Consider the following 21,791-nt stretch of genomic DNA (forward strand, 5'->3'; position numbering starts at 1 on the left):
CTCCCCCCGCCCGCCTGTTGAGCGTGCGCACTGCGCTCTTTTCCGCCTTCGGCGCATGCGCGGTAGGCGGGCTCTCCCCTCAGCCCGCCAGTTCCCCGCTGTGTCTCGCTCCGCTCTGCCCGTTGTTCGTTCCCGGCGGGTTGAGCCTTCGGGCCGCGCTCCGTCTGCCCGTTCCCGGATTCCCCCGGCCACGCAGGCGGCGCTTCGGTTCCTCAACGAGCAGCGGGCGGAGCGCTGAGGACCGGTTGGGGCCGGTTGGCCGCGCAGGCGCAGGGCCCCGTAAACAGGAAGCGGCGGCGGCGACAAAGGGCTGCGGGGAGGAGGGCTCGGCCCGGACACAGCGCGGTCCTGGCGGCGGGCGGCAGGATGGCGCACAAGGACGGGCAGGCGGCGTTGGACGAGCCCCAGGGCAGCCCCAACCCGGCCGCCGTGCCCGGAGCTCCCTTGGAACCCTCGGGAGCCGCCACGGGGCCCGTCCCGGGGGGTGAGGAAACCGACACGGAGACGGAGACGGCGCTGGGATCCCGCCGCTTCCTCTGCGGTGTGGTGGAAGGTGAGAGCTGTTGGGGGGGGGCGACATCCCCGGGGCCGTATGTTGGGGGGGTTGCGGGGAGCAGGGCCCCGTCTCCTCCCTAGGCCCTGAGCTGGGGGCGGGGAGCGGCCTGGCCTGGCAGCTGCTCGGTGGGGCTGGCACCCACTGCGGGCCGAGGATTCCTAAGGGAGGCCGGGGCGGCGCGGCTGCTGCTACGTGTTAAAAGGGGGAGGAGGGAGGGAAGCGCTCCCGTGCGGTTATCCCAGCTGGACGAACGCCGGGGGGGCTGAGGTTTGGTTACCAGGGTAGGGAATAGGTGATTGCAGAGACATCTGTTATGCGATTAATATCAGATGCTCCTTCAGTCCTGCAGTGTTAACGATTTAACAGCGCTATAGAGTGTTTCTTTTACATAATTTGTTGTGGAGGTTCTATTCAAAGGTTTTAAGTCGTTCCAGAAGCTTCAGAAGAGAAGGGCTGTTTTTCTGTTCCGCGGTAACTACAGAATTTATGTGCGTTTTTGCTGAATTGGTTGAAGTAGATGGTTGAAAGCCAGCGAGAAAAGTGTTTTTGTTCCCTACTTAATTAGCTGCCTTGGAATAGCTCTACATTCGGTGGAGTGCTGTTATTTTGGTACCTATAATGACTCTCCAGGAGGGGAACAAAAGCGTTAACAGATGAGAAGCGAAATGGGCAGTTTATCAAAGTCAATATCTGCCCTGCTTGCAGAACGGCTTTTGTTCATATCTTAAACAGAGCATTGGGTTCCAGCATCCATCTCTGTGTGTAAGGGCTAGTTCGTGCCTTTCCTTTGTGGCATTGCTGGGGCTTAAATATAGTCAGTGTGGAGGTGGATGGGCAGGTTATTAAACGTTTCTCTATGGAGAAATATCCTTTGGAGACAGATAGTATAGAATAGAAATAGACAGGTAGTAGTGGGCAGAAATAAAGATTGTAACTGCATGATTTCTCCTCACACTCCTGAATGATACACCTGGAGCACAGCATCACCTTCCCATGCAGTACTGTGTCAAAGCACTGTGTGTACACCATCACCATGTTTGGGAGCTGTTTTACTGACATTATAGGTCTCATTTGAATATATATTTTGAAGCAGCTGCTATAAATATAGGTGTTCTTGGCTGCGTTGTAAAAGGAAGCAAGAAAATGGCTCCTGCCCAGTGAAGCAGTCTAATATTAGCTGGGAGTTATCTGTTAAGCTTTAACTGTGTACAGAAGGAATAAGGGAGTGTAAAAACAAAGCAGCAGTTGTGTTGGCTGAGGGAAGTGGGAGCAGGAGGAAATAGCAGCCTCTGTAGTAACGTGAGAATTATTGGCTTAAGAGAAAAACTGGTTAACTCCAGAAGCAAAGATAAATACATCCATAGTGCGGCAGCTAACACAGCGTGGAGATACCGTATAATTGAAGCAGTGAACAGCAGAGTCCAGGTGTTTTGTGGGAAGAGGAGGTAAAAATGAGTGAGGTGTCTGGCAAGTATACAGGGAATGCACTCAAAGAATGTGAACAACTTACAGTCCATCAGTGCTCCATTTAGAGAGTAACAGGATGTAAGCTGTGGAATGCACGGTGATGCTGCTCATCCTCCAGGGCAGCCAGCCTGGATTTTGATGGTGGAGAGTGTGGCAGCCGGGATCTGAATCCTTGGCTTCATATGAATCTCGTGACTTTAGACACACAGTCTTGAGGGAGTAATACAAAACCAGGTCAATTTTAGTTCAATAGAGATCCAAGGATAGTCATCAGCTGATGACATCAGTAATGTAAGAAATGTGGTGACAGATGGAAGGGTGCTGTATCAGTTCTGATCAGCACGTTCTCTTCTGTTTTCTCTTTCATCCACTTGTCTTGTTCTCCATGTCTTTCTTTTTTTGCTGCTGGCTGCTAAGTCTGAAGCAGGAGCATTGCTGGTAAAGTACAAGTGCTCTGAACACTTATGTAGGTGGTATTGAGGGGTTACTGCAGTTAACGTGTTCTGTTTGTGAGCTGCTGATCTTCCTGGGACTAGTGTTAGTCAGCGTTAAGAACTAGTGAAAAAGAGGAATTTTTTCTGGGTGAAACAGTCTCAGGGGCATTTACGCATTGCAGCTGTTCTCTCATTTGTTCCTCTATTACACCACCCTCAATCGGTCACCTCACAGTTCCAATGAGAAGCAGCAGTTACTCTGCTTTTCCACTTGTGGTGCCAGTTAGTCTTAGGCCAGTCATTCTGAAAGCTCCAGGCTGCTTTAAACTTCTGAAGATGTTCTTTGATCACTTAACGGGTGAATGAAATACTTGTGAATACGTAGAGAACGATTGAATTACGTTCACTATGACAGGCTGTAGGAAGGCATTTCTGGCTTCTTTAAGAACAGGTGTTTCCAGTGGTGAACAGCTCTGAAAATGAAGATGTTGGTCACATTTTGAAGTGTTGTCCTGTGGGAATTTGGGAGCTTTGGGTGTTAGGAGTGTCATTCATCACTGAGTGGATGAAAATATGTGCTGATTTGGTTGGTGTCCTTCTAGTCCTCAGTCTGTGCACAGGCTGTGCCAGGCTGAAGCTTTGTTTGAAGTGTCTGCTTCTGGTTGGGCAGTTTGCACAGAGGTCTGAGTGAATTTACTTAAAATTCATGCTCTATTTTAATGCAAGTGAGATGTTTTTGGAATGGGAGGAGTAGAATTAAACCCGGAATCTGTTAGAATTGATGTAGCAGTAAGTGACCTCAGGGATCAACTGAGTTAATTTTGACAAGAAACCTGTTAATTGGGGTAATTAAGTCAACAAAATACTCAAGATTTCTTACTTCTTACAGTTTTTTTCTTTCTGCTTTGGGAAACTTCATGATGAAGGTAGTAGAATTAGCTTATTGCTAGAGGAAGGACATGAGAGAACGGTTGGTTGTAATACTATGTTTCGTGGAACAGGAGTTATTAACATCTAACTGGATACCTTTAATCTTGTTTCCTGTAGGCTTTTATGGAAGACCTTGGGTTATGGAGCAGAGGAAAGAACTTTTTAGAAGGCAAGTCATGCTTCCTCTTTCTGCAGCGAATTCCACTGTAATGTCATCATGATCTTCCACTTAGAACAGAAATTCTTTTCAGGCTTAACCTAGAGCCACCTTTTACATGCTATCTGTATTCTGGAGATGCATGTTCACAGTCCCGTCCCTCTTAAACCAAATCTGTCCCATATCAAGTGCGTGCTTGATGGTATAACGCAATCTTCAATGAAGGGTTGTAAATTAAAAACACCAGCCAAACAAAACATAGGATTTCTGAACCTGTAGTCTGCTCTTGCAATTAAGGCTTTCATTCTGTGCTCATAGGCTTCAGAAGTGGGGACTGAATACATACCTGTATGCTCCAAAGGATGACTACAAGCACAGGATGTTCTGGCGGGAGATGTACTCTGTGGAAGAAGCAGGTAATCATTTCTATTTCCACTCAGTGCTTTTGGTGAGTAGATTTAGGAGACATTAGGAGGAGGTTTTTCATACAGAGGGTGGTGACGCACTGGAACAGGTTGCCCAAGGAGGTTGTGGATGCCCCATCCCTGGAGGCATTCAAGGCCAGGCTGTGGCTCTGGGCAGCCTGGTCTGGTGACTGGTGACCCTGCACACAGCAAGGGGTTGAAACTTGATGATTATTGTGGTTCTTTTCAACCCAGGTTGTACCTATGATTTGTTCAACTGGATTGCTCATTGCTCTGCGCACTTGTGTTTATAATCACAGCAGCCAGTTCCAAATATGTGTTAAGGCCTGTTCTTAATACCCTGCAGGTGTATTTAAGGGAGTTTTAGTACAAGCACGGATTTGCTTCTTCTTACTATAATTGTGGATAACCTCTAAAATTGCTTTTAAGGCTTTGTCTGATTAAAATTACTTCTTCCCACTCCTGTCCCTGGGAAAGGTTGTTTAGAAGTGTTCCTTCCTCAGGCTCTTGATCCCCTGAGCCGTGTGGTGGAGCAGAAGGATTTGCTTCATTAAAAAAAAATAAAGGGAGGGGAAAAAAATAATAATTGGCCTTTTACATGAGCACAGGTTAGAAAAGCAGCTTATGGCTAGTCAGGACATGAAAGGACTGTGTAAAAGGTGATGCAAGGCTTTCTATCCTCTGACTTATACAGGTTCTGCACTGTCTTACTGGCTTTTGGGGATTATTGTTTTCCTTGAGTGAGGGGAAAAGTGATATCCACTTGAAGTTAAATAATCTTTGTTGGATGTCACTGTGAATCACCACAGAAGTATAATTTAGAGGGTACTGTGAGGGAACTTCAAATAATAACAGATACTATTAGATGTTCTCAAACTACTTTTCTTCATTGTATGTAAGATTAAATAGTTTGTTTCTTAAAGTGACTACTTCTGTCCTGCGATATTTAAAAAGAACCCTTTAATGTGCAGCAAGATGCAGTGACGTGTAGTATGAGTAGTGAGGTAGCTGTGTCCTACATGGAATTGTCTCTGTGTGTGTGACAGGTGTTGAAAAAATGGGTAGCAGTTCTAGAACTGTTGATGCAGATGCTGTAACAACAGACTTCATCCTTATTTGTCACTGAGATAGGTTTTTTTTTAAGAATTTGAGCAAATCCCTTGATTTGTTATTCTTACGACAGCACAGCCATCTACAGTTCATTATTTATGTAAAGTTATGAAGCTGTTTCTTGTTGAATCTTTCTGAAATACTTGAATTTAATTTCCAGAGCAGCTGATGACTCTAATATCAGCAGCACGTGAGCATGAAATAGAGTTCATCTATGCAATCTCACCTGGACTTGACATCACTTTCTCAAATCCCAAAGAAGTATCCACACTGAAGCGCAAGCTGGACCAGGTAAATATGATGTGAGCTTCCTGCAGCTGTGGTCCTACTGAACTTAAATACTTCAGTACCATGCTTGCTCTTGCATACTTTACTAGTTGCTTACTTTACTAGGGTGCCTTGGTGAACAGTTTGAATGGATATGTTAATGTTGTATTGCAGAAGTGACCACTGATTATCTAGGTTAAAAAAAATATACCTGCTATTAGATTTGGAAGGCTGTTCTTGGAATGTTGTCCTGAGGGTATTTTAGTACCTTGATGCTAAGATGCATTTCCAACACGAGAGCCCTTGTCCACAACAAATCTTTTGGTGGTAGATCTGACACATGTACATCTTTTTTGTTCCCATAATTAACTGCTTTCCTTTGTCCGATGCTGTTACAGCATTAGTTAACTCTTTCTCAGCTGTCTGTCCAGTGAAGTTAACTTTGTTGTAGGGACTGGAACAGATAGAAGGTCTTTAGAAGTAGCTTTGAGGAAAGCAAAGCAATGGATCAGAGATAAATGCTCACTGAGAATAGATAACAGTCCTGTGTTGTCTTACCTACCTTCTCTCTCCTGTTCTCGTAGCTTTTCCTTCTTACAAGTTTATAATCTGAACGATACTCCAGTACTTTTCCCTAATTGTTAAAATGTTTTATCCTGTTGCAAAGATAGTTTAGATCTTGAAAATGATACAATTTGTTTTTAAAAAAAATAATAACTTTCACTCTTGTTTCTTGTGTTAGGTTTCCCAGTTTGGCTGCAGATCGTTTGCCCTGCTGTTTGATGATATTGACCACAACATGTGTGCAGCAGACAAAGAAGTGTTTAGTTCCTTTGCTCATGCTCAAGTATCTATAACAAATGAAATTTACCAATATCTAGGAGAACCGGACACATTCCTTTTCTGTCCTACAGGTAAAGCAAGATGAATCCTTTAGTTCAGCCTTAAACAATAGGAACCACTATCTTATTGTTTGAAAAGTTGATTTAATATCTTATTGTCTCTTTAGGCAGTATTTTGGAGGTCATTTGAAGAATAAAGAAAGGTTCAAGTAATTTATATGTAGAAGTTTTGCCAAACCTGTGCATCTCTGACAAGTTATTGCCAAGCAAAGAAGCAACTTGATGGAATGGTTCAAGAATGAAAAATTAGATTAAATGAGGACTAGAGTTTGATTTGTAGCAAAGTCTGGGCTCGCTATTAGGTTCCTAGAGTTTTCTTAAAATAGAGATACTGCACTTCCTGTGCTGTCTTCTTTCAATGGCACCTGGTTTTATTAAGGTTACTCATTCATTGTGGAGTTGCCTTTGTTGAAAATCTGAAATACCAGATGACTCTTAAGGTCAATCATTGCTTTGTGCTGTCTTTTTTTTTTTTTTTTTTTAATTCTAAGCTTCACCTAACACTTGTAAGAGTGCGTCATTGTAATGGAGACAGTATTGCTGTGTTTGTTGGTGTGGGTTGTTAGAATGAGAACTTCATCTGGTAGCAGTGTTACCATTGTTAACTACTTTATTTATCCCTTGTCTGTAATAATTCTGGTTCTGTTGCAGACTTCTTTTAACAAATCATATGCTCTGTTTTTAAGATTTTTGGTTATTTGCACTCTATACTTAGTCTAATGTTGTCTAATGCTCTTACATATTGTGTGCAGTAACCTGGGCTTCTATTTTCTTCCAAATTTTTGACATTTGACCAATGTCAAATAAATGCTGTGCTCTTGATTTCTGATGTTTTGCTAAGTGTCATTATGTAATGCCCTTCTAATTCAGACGACTGGGGATTTTGAGGTTAACTTTCAGGATTCTCTAATCAGGTGATGGTATGTTGTCATATCTGTACATCTTTCTGTCCTTTGCAGAATACTGTGGAACTTTCTGTTACCCAAATGTTGCTCAGTCTCCGTATTTGCGAACTGTAGGAGAAAAACTGCTTCCTGGCATTGATGTGTTATGGACAGGTAAAGTAGCATTTTATTTTATTTTTTTAATTCAGTGTTAGTGTTGTAAAGTAATTTATCGTAAGTATTTAGTAAGAAATAAAAGGCAAAAAAAAACCCCCACACATCCAGGTATTTGACCTGAGGAGTGTGAATCCTCATGCATATGCAAAGCGCTCTGATGGTCTCATTTCACTCTTAGGTCCGAAAGTTGTATCCAAAGACATTCCTGTAGAGTCCATTGAAGAAGTTTCTAAGATCATCAGGAGAGCACCAGTTATATGGGACAACATTCATGCTAATGATTATGATCAGAAGAGGCTTTTTCTTGGTCCCTACAAAGGACGGTCAACTGAGCTCATCCCTCGACTAAAGGGAGTTCTGACCAATCCAAACTGTGAATTTGAAGCCAATTATGTTGCTATTCACACACTTGCGACCTGGTACAAGTCTAACATGAATGGAGTGAGAAAAGATGTGGTGATGAGTAAGTATGATTACCTCTTTGCTAGGGCATGTGTTTAACTATGTAGCTTACACTGATTTTTCATGGCTTATTTGTTTTTTAATTAGTCTAGATATTTGTTACAATTTATTTTTAAGACACACAGCATTTTTTGTCCTGGAAGTAAAGGATAGTTACTGAAAAAATAACAAGCATCCAGATTATTTACTGAAAGTAATCTTCTGTGCGACCACGGATACATGTAAGTCTAATAGCATGTGCTACAGATACATCTCGGAATATCAATAGAAACAGTTTTGTGGTTTGTATTTGACACATGTATCCGTGGATTTGGTTACATTGGGGTTGGAGCAGGTCAGGTCAGAATAATAACTCTGAATATCATAACATTTAATTTCTCTGTACTGCTTGTGTGCTGATGTTGATAATGACTATAGCTTTTAGTTTTGTCCAATTAGGTTTTAATTCTTTGTCCTTCTTAGTGAAGTAAGACAGAATTCTTGAGTGCCTTGTCTAAAATATCTCTTTATATTAGATGAAACTTACGTGACTTTTTATAAATTTCTCTCTGTAGCTGATACTGAAGACAGTACGGTTTCTATCCAGATTAAACTGGAAAATGAAGGGAGCGATGAAGATATTGAAACAGATGTTCTCTACAGCCCACAAATGGCCTTGAAGTTGGCCTTAACTGAATGGCTTCAGGAGTTTGGAGTACCTCAGCAATACAGCAGTGAGCTTGGTTTGGTATCATTCTGGGGTTTGTAGGAAAATGTGATTACATGTTCAGTACTTACATTTAGATTAAAACTATTTTACAGATCCTTGGCAGTCTGTAGAAGTACTTACTACCTTACTTACTTGGGAAACCCTAATAAAGAGTGCTTGATATTCTGCAGTGTGCCTTTAGTGACCCAGCTGATCAGCAGAAGCATCCTCAAAGCAGGATGATCCTCTGGCATTTCTGATCTAAGACAGGAAAGAGTCTGAATCTTGTCAGCCCCAGCAGTTGTTATTAGATTTCTGTGGGACCTGAGAGAATAGGAAGAATTTTTTTTAAGGGGGTGTTAAATTACTGCCAAAACCAATACTGCCCCAGAAGAGTCCATGTTCTTCCAGTTGTTTTCAGCTGGCTTTGTTTTTCTGAGTTTCTGTCTACAGAAACCAGTTGGGTTCCCTACAGCATTGTACACCTTTCCTCTTGTAGCACTGGGAGCTTGAGATCGGAGGTAAAATCTGTTTCTCTCAAACATGGGTTTTGGGTGGTCGGAGTGGCCTTTTCTTATAGCTGTTGGTGGAATGGAAGAATCTCTTCTCCTGACTCCTAGCTCTGCTCTGTCTAGTTATCCTTTGGAACTACTGTAGCGTTTCAGATCTCTCTAAAACTCAGCTGTGGCAGAAACATTGGATGAGGAGTAGCAGTGTCACTTTCACAGAATCCTTTCTCAGAATCATTTGGGTTGGAAGGGGACCTCTTAAGATCACCTTAGCCAAGTCCTCTGCTCAGTTAGGGCTGGTTAGGACAAATTGCTTAAGACCTTTTCCATTAGGGTCTTGAATATCTCTTTTCCCCAGGTTAGAGACGTTCTTGTGATTGAAGTATTTAAACTTCTGTCCTTTTATTTTAAAGTCTACTCTGAATAGGAATAAGAAGTCAGCTGATGCAGAGGGGCAAAAGTTAACTTGAAAAGCTTTTTAAGCTGTTATTATAGTCAGAAATATTGCTGGCAGTGCATGCTAACTCATTTTTTGAGCTCCCAATCTTTGCTTACTGGTTATCTGAAAGAGAAGCTTGCAAAAATGTGGAGTTCATAGTTAGAATTACAGTGACAGATGTGAACAGGCAAAGCACAAGAAGGAAGCTATACATAATTGGCTGCCATGACAACAGAATCATCCGTGATTTGCAGAAGTTGCTGATTGGAATGTTTGTTGGCTGATATTGAAAATTTTAAATTTGTTTCTTCTTATCCTCAGGTAGGCAAGTGGCCCACAGCGGAGCTAAAACTGCTGTAGGGGATGTGGGGCCTCTGGTGGCACCGTCGTCTTTAAACGCAGCAACTGTGGTCACCACGGTTTACCAGGAGCCCATCATGAGTCAAGGTGCAGCGCTGAGCAGCGAGTCACCAGCCTTGGTAAAGGAGGAAGAGAAGAAGCAATCTGATGAGGAGCCGATGGACATGGTTGTAGAGAAACAAGATGATGCGGATAAGAATTCTAACCAGATATTGACAGATATTGCTGAAGCGAAGATGACGGAGGAGTTGAAGCCAATGGATACTGATAAGGAGAGCATAGCTGAATCAAAGTCCCCGGAGATGTCTATGCAGGAGGACTCTGGTAGTGACATTGCCCCTATGCAGACTGACGAACAGATTAACAAAGAACAGTTTCTGCCTGGGCCAAATGAAAAACCACTCTACGCAGTAGAACCAGTGACTTTAGAGGACTTGCAGCTTCTTGCTGACTTGTTTTATCTCCCATATGAACATGGGCCCAAAGGTGCACAGATGCTGAGAGAATTCCAGTGGCTTAGAGCAAATAGCAGTGTTGTCAGCGTTAACTGCAAAGGAAAGGATGCTGAAAAAGTGAGTGTGACTTAAGCTTGTTTCTCTCCTTTTAAATCAGAATCCTGAGCAATGTTGCCTGTTTTCTGAAATAGAGATGGATGTTAGGTTTCCTAGAAGCTGAAGGGTAGCATGTAACTTAACCACAGGTGACAATAGCTTTTGTTCATCCAGTGGAATTGACTATACTTTAATAAGTACTGTAATTTACTGGAGTATCTGCATTTGAACAGTGATCTCTGTACTGGCTTTGCTTCTAAGGGCAGTAGAAACTTGTGAATCCCATGTGGTGCAGTGGTTCCACGTATGGAATTGTGTGACCATCCTTCCTATTTAGAGTACTTGTTTTCCTTAGAAAGCAGTGTTTGATCTTGTGGATCTTTTCCCTCCATCCATAGATAGAAGAATGGCGAAACCGAGCAGCTAAGTTTGAAGAGATGTGCAGCTTGGTGATGGGAATGTTCACCCGCCTCTCCAATTGTGCCAACAGAACAATCCTTTATGATATGTACTCCTACGTCTGGGATATCAAGAGTATTATGTCAATGGTGAAATCTTTTGTGCAATGGTTAGGTAGGTGCATTGGGAGCCATTATAATCCCAGACAGAGTATCTTTTTTGTGTTTTTAATTAGCCCACGGGGAAAACAAAGCATTATGTAAATACGTGCTCTTGGACATAGGGTCAGGTTTGACCCTGTTTTAAAGGTTTTCTTATCTCACTATGTGAATCAGTGCTTGCTGTGAATTTGCTTTGGGATTTAAGTGATGTCTGCTGGATGTTTTGGAGACCTTGATTTTTCTTCTTGGGCTAATGAAACTTGAATCTCATCTGACACGTAAGTGTTGACTTTAGCTTATTCTTGACTGAATGCACACTGGACTAAGCCCCACAACTCCTTGGGTACCCTGGTATATGATTGGAAATGACACTATGAAATGTGACCACATCAGCCACCTGTTGCTTGCTCTGTCTTGATAACACTGTTGCTGTCTTCAACAGAACAATTCCAGAAGTGACCTTTAAATGGGCTTGGCCAATAGGAAGCTGATCCTCCCAGCCCTGTGCGCATGCGAGCTTTAGCGTAAGGCTATTCTGGTGCAAAATTATTTTCTCGACACACTTTCCAAATTGCTTTTTTTGTTGTTTTTTAATTATTTTCTGGCAGAGAGTGGAAGTTATGGAGTTCTCTAGACTGATTTGGTCTGAGATGGAAGCTCATCTGGAAACGCTTTTTGTTCTAGTTTTAGTTTTTTTCTGAAAGATTTCTGAGGGTTCCAAAGTTGGCAGATAGCACCAGCATGGCCTGGGTAATTCTAGTGACCTCATTTTACTTTCAGGTTTCAATCCAGCTGTAAGGAATTTGCTGTGGACTTGCTTGACGTACACAGCAGGCAGCAAAGCTGATGGTCTCTTGTCACACGTTTTGTAGCTGTCACAAGCCTCACAGTGGTAAACCATTGCACGACCTTGGTCAAATGCAAGTGTTTGGACTGTTAAATCTTAGTCCTAAATACTGACAGTTTTAAGTAGGGACACAGAAGACTGGTTAAGTCATCAAGTCAGGCCCTACTTAAAAATTTCATGTGGGTGTGATCCTTACAGGTATGGAGAATAACAAAGATGAGCTTTTAGGACTACCTTATGTAAAGTACAGAGGAGAGCTTGGCAGAATTGTACTGCATTAATATCTGCCTAATGCTGCAGAAAACTTTAGTGTGTATGGTTTTAAGACTAGTGTAACACCACTCCCCCAGCTTTACTATCCTTGCTGTATGTTGACATTTAACTAGAAAGAATGCTCTCTTTTTGAGAACTTAGTCTGTTTAAAAGTCTAGACCCACTCTGTGTAAAGAGAACACAGTTTCTTGTGACCTCAAAGCATCGAGGGCCCAGCTTACGTTATGACTTCATTAGCTACCCGTTGCATTCCCTTATTTCAAATGAAATTGTTTCCAGTTTCCCTATGTCCCTGTAGATTTGGTTTCAAGTCTTTAAATGCATCAAATACTTCAGAATTGCCTTCAAAAATGAAATGTTTATAGATACCAACTCTCTTAGACCTTGTTCTTTCCAGTACCATGTCTGGCATTAGAGAGTTGAAAAATTCACTGTAGGTGTTGGGTGTTCACTGCTGATTGGTCTTAAACTGACAGTGCTTCTGTGAGAGGAGATGTTTTTGTCCTTTGCTTGTGTTTTATCACAAGTATAAACATACGTAAAGCCAGGTAAGCCCAAATCCAAACCAATTAGCTTTCATGGTGTGCTCAATGGTCCGCTGAATGTTCATTTTCACCTCTCCTCCTAAGTCCAGCTAGCATTCAGTCCCTTAAATTAGTGTGGCTGTACAGTACTATGGATTACTAATGACTTTTATTGTCTTCTTCCCCATTGTGTACAGATGGGAGAATCTTCAGCACAAGTTTCTACTGCTATTGGATGGACAGCGCCAGATGTTCACAGCGCGTCGTCATTAATTAATTAAAATGGACAGGTTTTGTCTGTGAGGCAGCTCAGATAGATTAGATGTGTGATAGGCATGAACTGAAGTCACATTTGCGCAGCGATTAAGGCATTAACTATGTTTTTTGTTTATACAGCTCTTCATTCACACAGCTCTTTACTGTAATAATTGGGAGTGCTAGTTAAGTTGTAGTCTCAAAGGAGAGACAGATGTTGTCTTCCAAGTTAATGACTAAATTGCCATGAGAAGAGTATATTTTTGCGAGAATGCTAAGGTGTGGGAGCTGGCCAAATTCAAATTCTGATACTTTTGGATCACTTCTGATATTTACCATGCTTAGGGTAGTTTGCATTGAACACGTATTCCTAAATTCTAATGAATGTCAGACTTGGCACTCTTTGGGACTCTCTGACTAGCACAACACACGTGTCTGTACTGATCTGGGACTGTTACTTGAACAGGAGTTAGACTGCTGTCTACAAAAGGAAAAGAATATTTGCGCTGCTCATCTTGTCAGAAAACCAGGCAGGTAATCTCCATTCCAGATCCTGCACTTTTATTTTCCTCCTAACAGAGCTGTCATTATGTTAGTTATTGAAGGCCGTGGCATCTTGCTAATGCAGCAGTGTAAAAAGTCAAATGGCTAATGAAAGCTGTTTTTTACTCCAAAGCTAAGAACATTGATGGGTCTTCTGTGACCGATCAGTAGGAGCCATGATGCCTCTCATGCACCTGAAGAGGAAAAAGTGAGATGCTAAAGAAGCAGAGCTAGTATTACCTGTGACACACAGGGTATACTAGTTAATGTGAAGTAGAGTTAACCCACAACTTAGCTTATTAACATACCAGTGGCACTGTGAAGGTATGGCCTGGATTACGTAAATCTAATTATTCTCTTGTAAGAATGCTGTTTCATACAGCTATCCTGGCTATCTTAACTGCTCCAAACTGTTTGTACATATTGCCAGTCCTGGTTTTCTGACAAGAGTAGAAACATTAATTAATAAAATGTGACTTCAGAAAGGTCCAGTTTTTATCAAGAGGCTGCGATAATGGGATTTGGTTGTTCTTCAGCTGCTTGTATTTGTAATGGTAGCTATTGAGTCAAGCAGCATCTAAGATGTCCTCTTTTTGTAGAGGAACCCGATGCTTCTGCCACAAGCGGACAGACAGAAGAATGTGCAGAAAGCCTGGCAGGCTTCTGTAGTTGTATGTGGCAGCATTCTTTGGTCTGGTCTTGAATAAGGTGTGCTATATGAGTCACCTTGCATCTTCTTAAACTTATCTGCTACTCGAAACTAAACTTGAAATATTGCGGTTGGTGCACAAGCACCAAATCTTTGTAAATCAATATTATTGCAGCCTCTATTGAAGCCCTGGATTATAGCTCAGTTAGAGAGCTTTTACCACAAGTGTGTGTTAGCTTTTTGGACATGTAAGACACCCAGGAAATCCCCCTTCTCGTAACGTTCTCCGCTTGGATCTGATCTCAACAGGGTGTCGTAGTCAATCTTCAGCACAGTTCTTAAGTGGAGACCAAGAACCCTGGGCCTTTAGAGGTGGTCTAGCAGGAGAGTTCCAGGTATCAATATGACTTCACAACTGAATGACATTTTCTTTGTTTTATGAGAAACCTTTTGTTACACATCAGAGGTCTGGAAGGATTGGTCTGCCGAAGGCTTTCTGGTCCAAAGCCCATTAGCCTTACAGCTTGGTTTAAAATAATTTTCCTCCCATTTCTACAGTAATTTCTCAAGGAGATGCTGCCTGTCCCACGCGCACGCGAAGCGCAGCGGCTTTAGTTGTACATTTCACATTGTTTCTTTGCAGGTCGCACAGCATTTTTATCTGCGCCCGCAGTTGCACAATGCGCGCATGCTTGTTACCAATGGGAATTCCATGAGCAAAAGAGAGAGAGAGCAACCGACATTTGTATTGCAAAATAAAGCAGTATTTTATTAGAAAGATTTCAATTGGCAAATGCTCTAAAATCTGTTCTAAAACCTGTTTGTACCGCATCCCAATTTGTTCATGGATTTTTCAGGTGCTGTACTTTTCCCCCCTCACAGGTGCTCTGCGCGCAGCAAATAGAGTCAGCGCATTGCTTTTGGGATAAAGCGTCTCCTCTGGCCAGTTAACCCTCTTCAGACCAAACCTTTCCTCCTGACATTCTGTGTTCTTATACAGAAACAGTGTAGATACGATTGGTAAAAAGTATTTTAAAGTAGATAAGATAAGCAGGCTTTGAATGTACTTTTTCAATTGCATATTCCAAAACACCAATTGGATATTTTCTATTCAAGTAAGGTCTTTGCATTTGTAAATCCTACCAACCCCACCTTCTTCTGGGGTGCCTGCAAGTAGCAAATGTTAATTTGGAAGTCTGCACTGCACGCCCAAGAGTCTTGGGATCTTGTTCACACACTCATTTCAAGTCTTTTGTTTCCACAGCGTTTGCTGCCTATCGATGGGGCAAATGACCTCTTTTTTCAACCGCCTCCACTAACGCCCACTTCCAAGGTGTACACCATAAGACCCTACTTCCCCAAAGATGAGGTAACTGCTTTTTGTTCTTGCCATTGATGTAATTCCTTTCGTGGCAACTGCTTCCTCCCGAGTCCCTTCACCCTCTAATGAAACAGATCTTCCAGTATCTTGCAGAAAACAAATGCAAGCTACAGGAGAATGGAGGATAAGTGATCTGCCTATGATTTAACAACGTACTGCGCTGCAGTACAGTTACACCCACAGCATGATTGCAGTCTCCCACCCCACCCTTTTTAAGGGATTGTTAAATCTGTTTTGGAGCATTTGATACTTTGGAACTGGGGATTTTATATTAATCTTTGATCACAGAGGAGTGTTTTTCCCTATGTCTCTTGGGTCCATACTATCTTGGCAAGAAGAATACTTGCTGTGTCAACAGTTAGTAGCCCTTATGAATGTAGTGTAAACGACATCAAGATTCTTGTTCCTTAAGATTGTTTTTGCTGAGAGTTGAAATGTGTTTTATTTAAAACTTAAGTATCTGGCAGCTAAAATGAATCCCAGCTGCTGAAGCCAGTCAGGCAGATAGAGCCGTCATGTGAAGATGTGTCCTTTATCTGCTAGGTGTGTCCTTTAGTGTTCTCACTCACTAAAGGAGTGTTCTCACTGAGAAGGAGCCCTTCTCAGTGCCTTAATGCAGATCCAAAGCAGGTTTCTTAGAAGTAGTCAATGTGGCTTTCTTTTTATTTTCTAACTTAGAATGTGACTGATACAGGTTATCTCTTTAAAGAGGTGCAGCTAAAAGCATGTCAGGGTGAGGATGTACCAGTCCTTCACAGGTTAAGTTTGTTGCAGTTGACCTTGTTACTGAGGTAGTTGTGATATCCAGTGAAAGTTTAGGAACCAGCCTTCAGGATTAGTCTCTAATCAGAGAAACATGCAAAAGTTGACGTTCAGTTTTTCTTTTCCTTCTATTGAACATAACCAGTATTTCTGACAGGCAACTGTGAGATAGCTGTAGTTGGTGGAGGGGGGGGGGAGAATTAATACTTTCTTAGAGATGTGTACTTCTGTTTGGTGTCACTTAAGTCCTGTCAGTACTAAATTGAAGTGGAACTGATAATGAAGTTTCCCTAAAACAAAGTTGATCACTTTTGAGTTTTGTGACTTAAGATCTCTCCTCTCTTCCTAGGCTTCTGTATATAAGATCTGCAGAGAAATGTACGCTGATGGAGCTGATCAACCTTTCCATAGTTTACCAGACTTAATTGGAGACAAGTATGTTTTAGAAATGAATGATCTGACTGAAGTGGTTATAAAGGGTGACGTTGTGACGCTGTATGTGTGTGCCTGTTCAATGGGACCTTCTTTTGACTGTATTTTCTTGCTTCTTTCTGCAGGTTAGTAGGAGGTCTGCTCACCCTCAGCCTGGATTACTGCTTTGTTTTGGAAGATGAGGATGGCATATGTGGCTATGCTTTGGGAACAGTTGATGTGACTCCTTTCATTAAGAAATGCAAAATGTCTTGGATCCCTTTCATGCAAGAAAAATATACTAAACCAAATAGTGACAAGGAGTTGTCTGAGGCAGAGGTTGGTATAACTCATGAGACTGGAACTTTACACTGAGCTGCATTCTTCTTCCTTTCAAATGCAGTCTTTTGTATTTCTTCTGATGCTTATGTAATATGATTGTAATATGATTTTCATAACTTTCTGTTGTCTATGATGAACACTGTATCTGACAGCTGCTTTTACTAACAGCACTGTGTCAGCTTCAGCTGTGTTATAATGCATCTTCCAGGTGTACTTAGTAGTAATTGGTGCAGTAAATACACAGAGGCTTTTTGGAACTGCTAAGTGGCAGGAGCTTTCAAATCAATAGCAAACATTAAAGAGAAATGCATTTTGATGAGAATGAAGTACCGTTTCTGTTCTGCAAAGTGAGATGTCAGTGTCCTCATGCACGTGAGGTTCAGGTCTGACAGCCACATCTGTTGAAGTATGGAAAACAGCATCAAGAACTGGGTTGCTTTTTCACTTAAACTCTATGAACCATTTGTGTGATGTAATAGGTGTAAATGGTTCAGAATGGCATCCTGGTCACCAGTTCCTGATGGTAATTTGGTCTGTGGTCTCTGGCCAGTTACGGTGTTTGTGTAGAAGGGGTTTAAAGAAACAGCCTTGCAGCAAATATTGTCCTTTCCAAATGTGTGTGTTCTGCATTGGGTGCAGCTAGAGAATGTGACCTGATAGCTGACTTCTGTTACTGAAGTGGAGCTGAAGTTAATTCTACAGTAGGTCTTCACTCTTCTACATTTGTGCAGTTTATTGCTCTCACCTGCATAGGAAGGTCCGTATTTTGAAGGAAAGTTCACATGTGTGTAAAGATTTTGTACTTGCTATTGAGGTAGATGCTGTGGATTTTCCTCCATTTGGCCTTTTGACACTGTAAAGAAAAGTTCTGAGGATTCAGTAAGTTATTCAGGACCTGTGGCCATTAAAGGTCAGTTGGGAAAAGTTTTGTTGGGTTTTGTTCTTCCATGGAGTAAAGAGTTCCTTTACAGACCTCTTATCTCTTAATAGTCTGTCTCTGCTTGCATTTGATAAGCTCCTGTTCCATACTTCTTAGAGCGCTTCATTCAAAGTGCTGACATCTCACGTGATTCAGTTGTTTCTTAGTTTACTTAACTACTTCTTGAGGCTTAAACTCCAATGGATGTTTTGTTTCACAAAGGAAAAATCCAGCCTTTCGAGTGTCATGCTGTAATGTTTGCCTTGGCCTTGGTGCTTGATAGCAGCGTGGCTAGCTCTGAATGCTTACTGTGGGATTATGCTGTGTAAAGTCCAGAGAGCCAGGCTTGGTTCTGAATCTGGAGTGGTTCAACCAGTCTAAAGTAGTAACATTGAGCAGAGACTTGACCTATCAAGGAAGGAGTGTGGGAGAGAACAGATTTTAGATTTGAAAGTAAAGTGTCTGAGCTTGACCTGAAAAAACCCTGTCTGTGGCCTGCTAACATTAAGGTTCCTTGTGTGATGAAGCCCCAGTTCCAGTTGTTATGATGGTAGCTTTCAGTTATACAAGGTTAGGTAGCTTGTTTACTTGAGCCAGTGCTCTGTAGTGGCTTTAAAATTCTGCAACCAGCAGGAGGTCTGATTAGTGTATTTCAGATTTGGCTTTGGGGCAAATAGTCTAGATAACTGCATAAGCAGTATCAACTTTTTTCCTGGCTGCTGTAAGCTGAAAGGTAGGAAACGTGGAGCTACAGCCATCCATGACTGTCAGGTGGGGTTGAAAAGTGTGCTTTTTAAAGGTGCACACTGTGGGCAAAGCAGCCTCCCTTGAAAACGAATGAAACTAAAAAGCTGAACCGTGACTGAATATCTGATTCTCATATTCTTTGCAGAAAATAATGCTAAGCTTCCATGAAGAACAAGAAGTATTGCCAGAATCATTCCTCGCCAACTTCCCATCGTTGATAAAGATTGATATCCACAAAAAAGTGACGGATCCGAGCGTGGCCAAAAGCATGATGGCCTGTCTGCTGTCTTCTCTAAAGGCTAATGGTAAGCTTACTGCACTCACAATGCCTGGTGTCATAATTACCTATTAGGTCTGCCATAGCTGGCACTGTAGATTGAGGTAAGCAGCCATCCAGAAGTCATTTATGATTAACTTTTGCTGCTGTCTTCATTAAAGGCAGCTTTTAGCTGTAGCCGTAACCCTGCAAATTAGAAAGCAGGAAGAACTGAGGGAGCTATTTGCTAAAATCGTGTGCTTTCATTGCCATCTTGTACAACATGTAAATGCTCATATCGCTGGTGGTGCTTTTTCTTACATGTGGAAATACACACTGGTGAATAATTACCCAGACCTTCAGTATAGGAAGGTACTTGGCCATCTGCCTTACTGCACATCTGAGGTTCGCAGGTCTTTGCGCAATTTGGTGCCTTCCTGCAGTGCCCTGTTTCCTGAGCCAACATTCAGGGTTTCACAGTGCTTTTATGTTAAATAAGATCTTCAGAGGGATGCGGTTTGTTCATGCTGACAAGATCTCTGCAGTGTGTAGCCCCTTTAGGGAATGGTTGGCTATGTTGCCATAAATCTGGTCTCTTTTGGGTACTGTGCTGCTTGTAGAATTGAATCAATGTTTTAATTGGGCTTGGATGCCAAAATAGATGGGGACCGCAGTACTTGACTGTCCTCTTACAGTATTTCTCTCTCACTGCTTTTGTCCCTCTTTTTCCTCTCCAGGCTCCCGTGGGGCTTTTTGTGAAGTGAGGCCGGATGATAAAAGAATTCTGGAGTTCTACAGCAAGCTGGGCTGTTTTGAAATCGCTAAAATGGAAGGATTTCCAAAGGATGTTGTTATCCTTGGAAGAAGCCTTTGAGGTGCTCAACAGCAAACTGTTCCAGTGCTGTAGTCCCTTAACACCTGGGCGGGTAGTGGTGGGGATCTTCATATGGTCTAGCTGAACAAAGGCAGCAATAAGCCAGCTTGGGAGACGGGACTATGCGAAAATCGCCCATCACACACTCAGACTGATTTGTTGGAAGAGGAGAATGCTGCTGAAAACACCGTTTTAACAAGAGAATCTCGGTCCTCTCCTGGTCTTGTGTGAAGTGCCAAGGAATCTTGCATGGACTATTTAGCTTCCTGGAGGAATCCTTCTGAATCAGCGTTGTGTGTTTGAGTATCAGCAGAAAAGTGGCTGTTAGGAGGGAGTATCTGTAAAGATGCAGTTCTGTTTCTATGTCATAGAGCAACTGGAAGTTGCAGGCACGGGAGGGATTACTTATGTCAATCAGCAAATGTAAAGATAAGTAGTTACAGTTCTATTTTTGACTATCTTTATGCTTGTTGATAAAGCGATGACCCATCGTCACTTCTAATGACCATTGGTTCGAGCTTTGTGCTTTGGTAGGGACAAATGTGCAGTGGTCTGTGGCCGAAGTCACTCAATGACAAACCTGTAAATTTCAGTGTATATAAACGTAGCCGTATGCTGACTAACTTTTTGTTTACCGGTTTTTTGTAACTTTTTCTTTTTAAAAGTGAAAGGATGTAGGTCCAAGACGGCACTTTGGAATAGCGTCAAACCACCATGGAGAGCAAATCTGTCCTCAGCACTGACTTCTTTCTTTTTAACTGTGCCTCATGTCCAGGGCTGGAAACTGTCTCCTGGGTAAGGAGCGCTGATCCCAAGGATCCTTCCTTCAGGTGCCGCTTGGTTTCCTGCCCGGCTCCTGCAGCTCAAGGCTGTAGCATCGTTCTCCTGGGACAGAAGCAGCAGTTCAGGGCTGCCCAACCTGTTACTTGTGGTGGTATTAGCACAGAACTGGATGGCGGCTGGAGGGAGAGAGCTGGCCCACGGCTGGGATCTATCCTTGGAACAGTCCCCATGTTTCCAAGCCTTCTCATTCTAGTTCAACTTAGTCAGGGTCTTCAAGTCCTGCGCATTTGTATCAAACAACTTTTCTAGAAGAAACACCACAATAAGCACATTTGTACTCATGATTTAAATGGTCGCCTATAGATGCTCCAAGAAACTCAGTGTTCTTACCCACTGTGATGGAACCAGTGTGTTGGGATCTGATGGTGAGACGTTGTCATTGGTGACATGGGTAGTTGCAGCAGTGCTGGTGTCACAGAGGAGCTGGCCAACATTGCAGCACCACATTTCTTCCACCTGCATCATCTTAATCCTCCTCTGCTCCCTGGGTTATTTCAGCAGTGCACAAAGGAAGTTCAGTTCCTTGCACGAGCTGCATTGAAGTTACACAACCTCTAGTGAACAGCATTAATGCTGCAGTGCAATCTGCAGCCTGTAAGGAGATGCTGTGCTGAGCCTTGTGCTGCAGCCACAGGCAGGGTTGGTTTTTTTTTCCTCCATTGCAGAATGTGAACCATTATTTTAACGCGGTAGCGACAATATTTAAGTTGAAACAAGTTCATTTCACGTTTAGAGAGAGGTACGGGGCTGGGCCGTGGGGTTTCATGCACGTCAGAGCTGAATGCCACTAGTTCTTGTACAGCTTTGATGTGTGTTAAAGAGCCGATACCTTTGGCTTATCAAGCAGGAGAGGTTTCCTTGTTCTGTTACTTCATGGAGTCAACTTGTGTTACCTGGATTCACAGCATTACAGCATAGGATGCTTGTGGCCTTATTTCTGGCTTTTAAGGAGCTGCCACGTCTTCTCTTCCTATGACTTTGTTATTATTATTCTAAGAGTTACTTGTATAAGCCTATGGGAATGTCAGGCCGATGCCATCATTCTAGGATTGTAAAGTGAGACGTTGACATATCTTTCATGGTTAAGACTTTTCATTAAGGTTGGAATGCCACTTTCGTTAATCTGTTTTTAGATCAACAGTATCTGTAGCAGGAAAAGGGGGAGGGAGGGAGGGGAAAAGACCTGTAAAAGTGTATTTGGAGACCATGCAAGAAATAGAATAAAAATTGAGAAGTGAATGTAAATAGGAGATGTGTATTTTGTGTATGGGAAAAAAAAAAGCCTTT

At 42.4% G+C, this 21,791-nt stretch overlaps 1 protein-coding gene across 11 annotated transcripts; it reads left to right on the top strand.

Moving 5' to 3' along the window:
- Nucleotides 1–34: 34 nt before the first annotated feature.
- Nucleotides 35–21,749, top strand: OGA (O-GlcNAcase). 11 transcript variants are annotated; one of them, XM_015866953.3, is made up of 16 exons: nt 35–553; nt 3,505–3,556; nt 3,863–3,960; nt 5,240–5,370; nt 6,089–6,260; nt 7,208–7,306; nt 7,488–7,772; nt 8,326–8,484; nt 9,729–10,339; nt 10,717–10,891; nt 14,279–14,364; nt 15,234–15,338; nt 16,462–16,547; nt 16,670–16,862; nt 18,677–18,836; nt 19,525–21,749. In XM_015866953.3, the coding sequence occupies exons 1-16, from the start codon at nt 367–369 to the stop codon at nt 19,659–19,661; spliced, it is 2,736 nt and encodes a 911-aa protein (XP_015722439.1). In that variant the 5' UTR covers nt 35–366; the 3' UTR covers nt 19,662–21,749. The 11 variants fall into 11 exon arrangements, 6 of the variants coding, with proteins under 6 accessions (XP_015722439.1, XP_085411344.1, XP_085411345.1 ...); XM_085555218.1 differs by having other exon boundaries at nt 45–553; nt 8,326–8,511; XR_014948909.1 differs by lacking the exons at nt 18,677–18,836; nt 19,525–21,749 and having other exon boundaries at nt 45–553; nt 8,326–8,511; nt 12,720–14,364.
- Nucleotides 21,750–21,791: the final 42 nt, after the last annotated feature.

Source organism: Coturnix japonica, chromosome 8, assembly GCF_054131305.1.
Source record: "Coturnix japonica strain WE chromosome 8, WE-NBRP24, whole genome shotgun sequence".
NCBI lineage: Eukaryota > Metazoa > Chordata > Aves > Galliformes > Phasianidae > Coturnix > Coturnix japonica.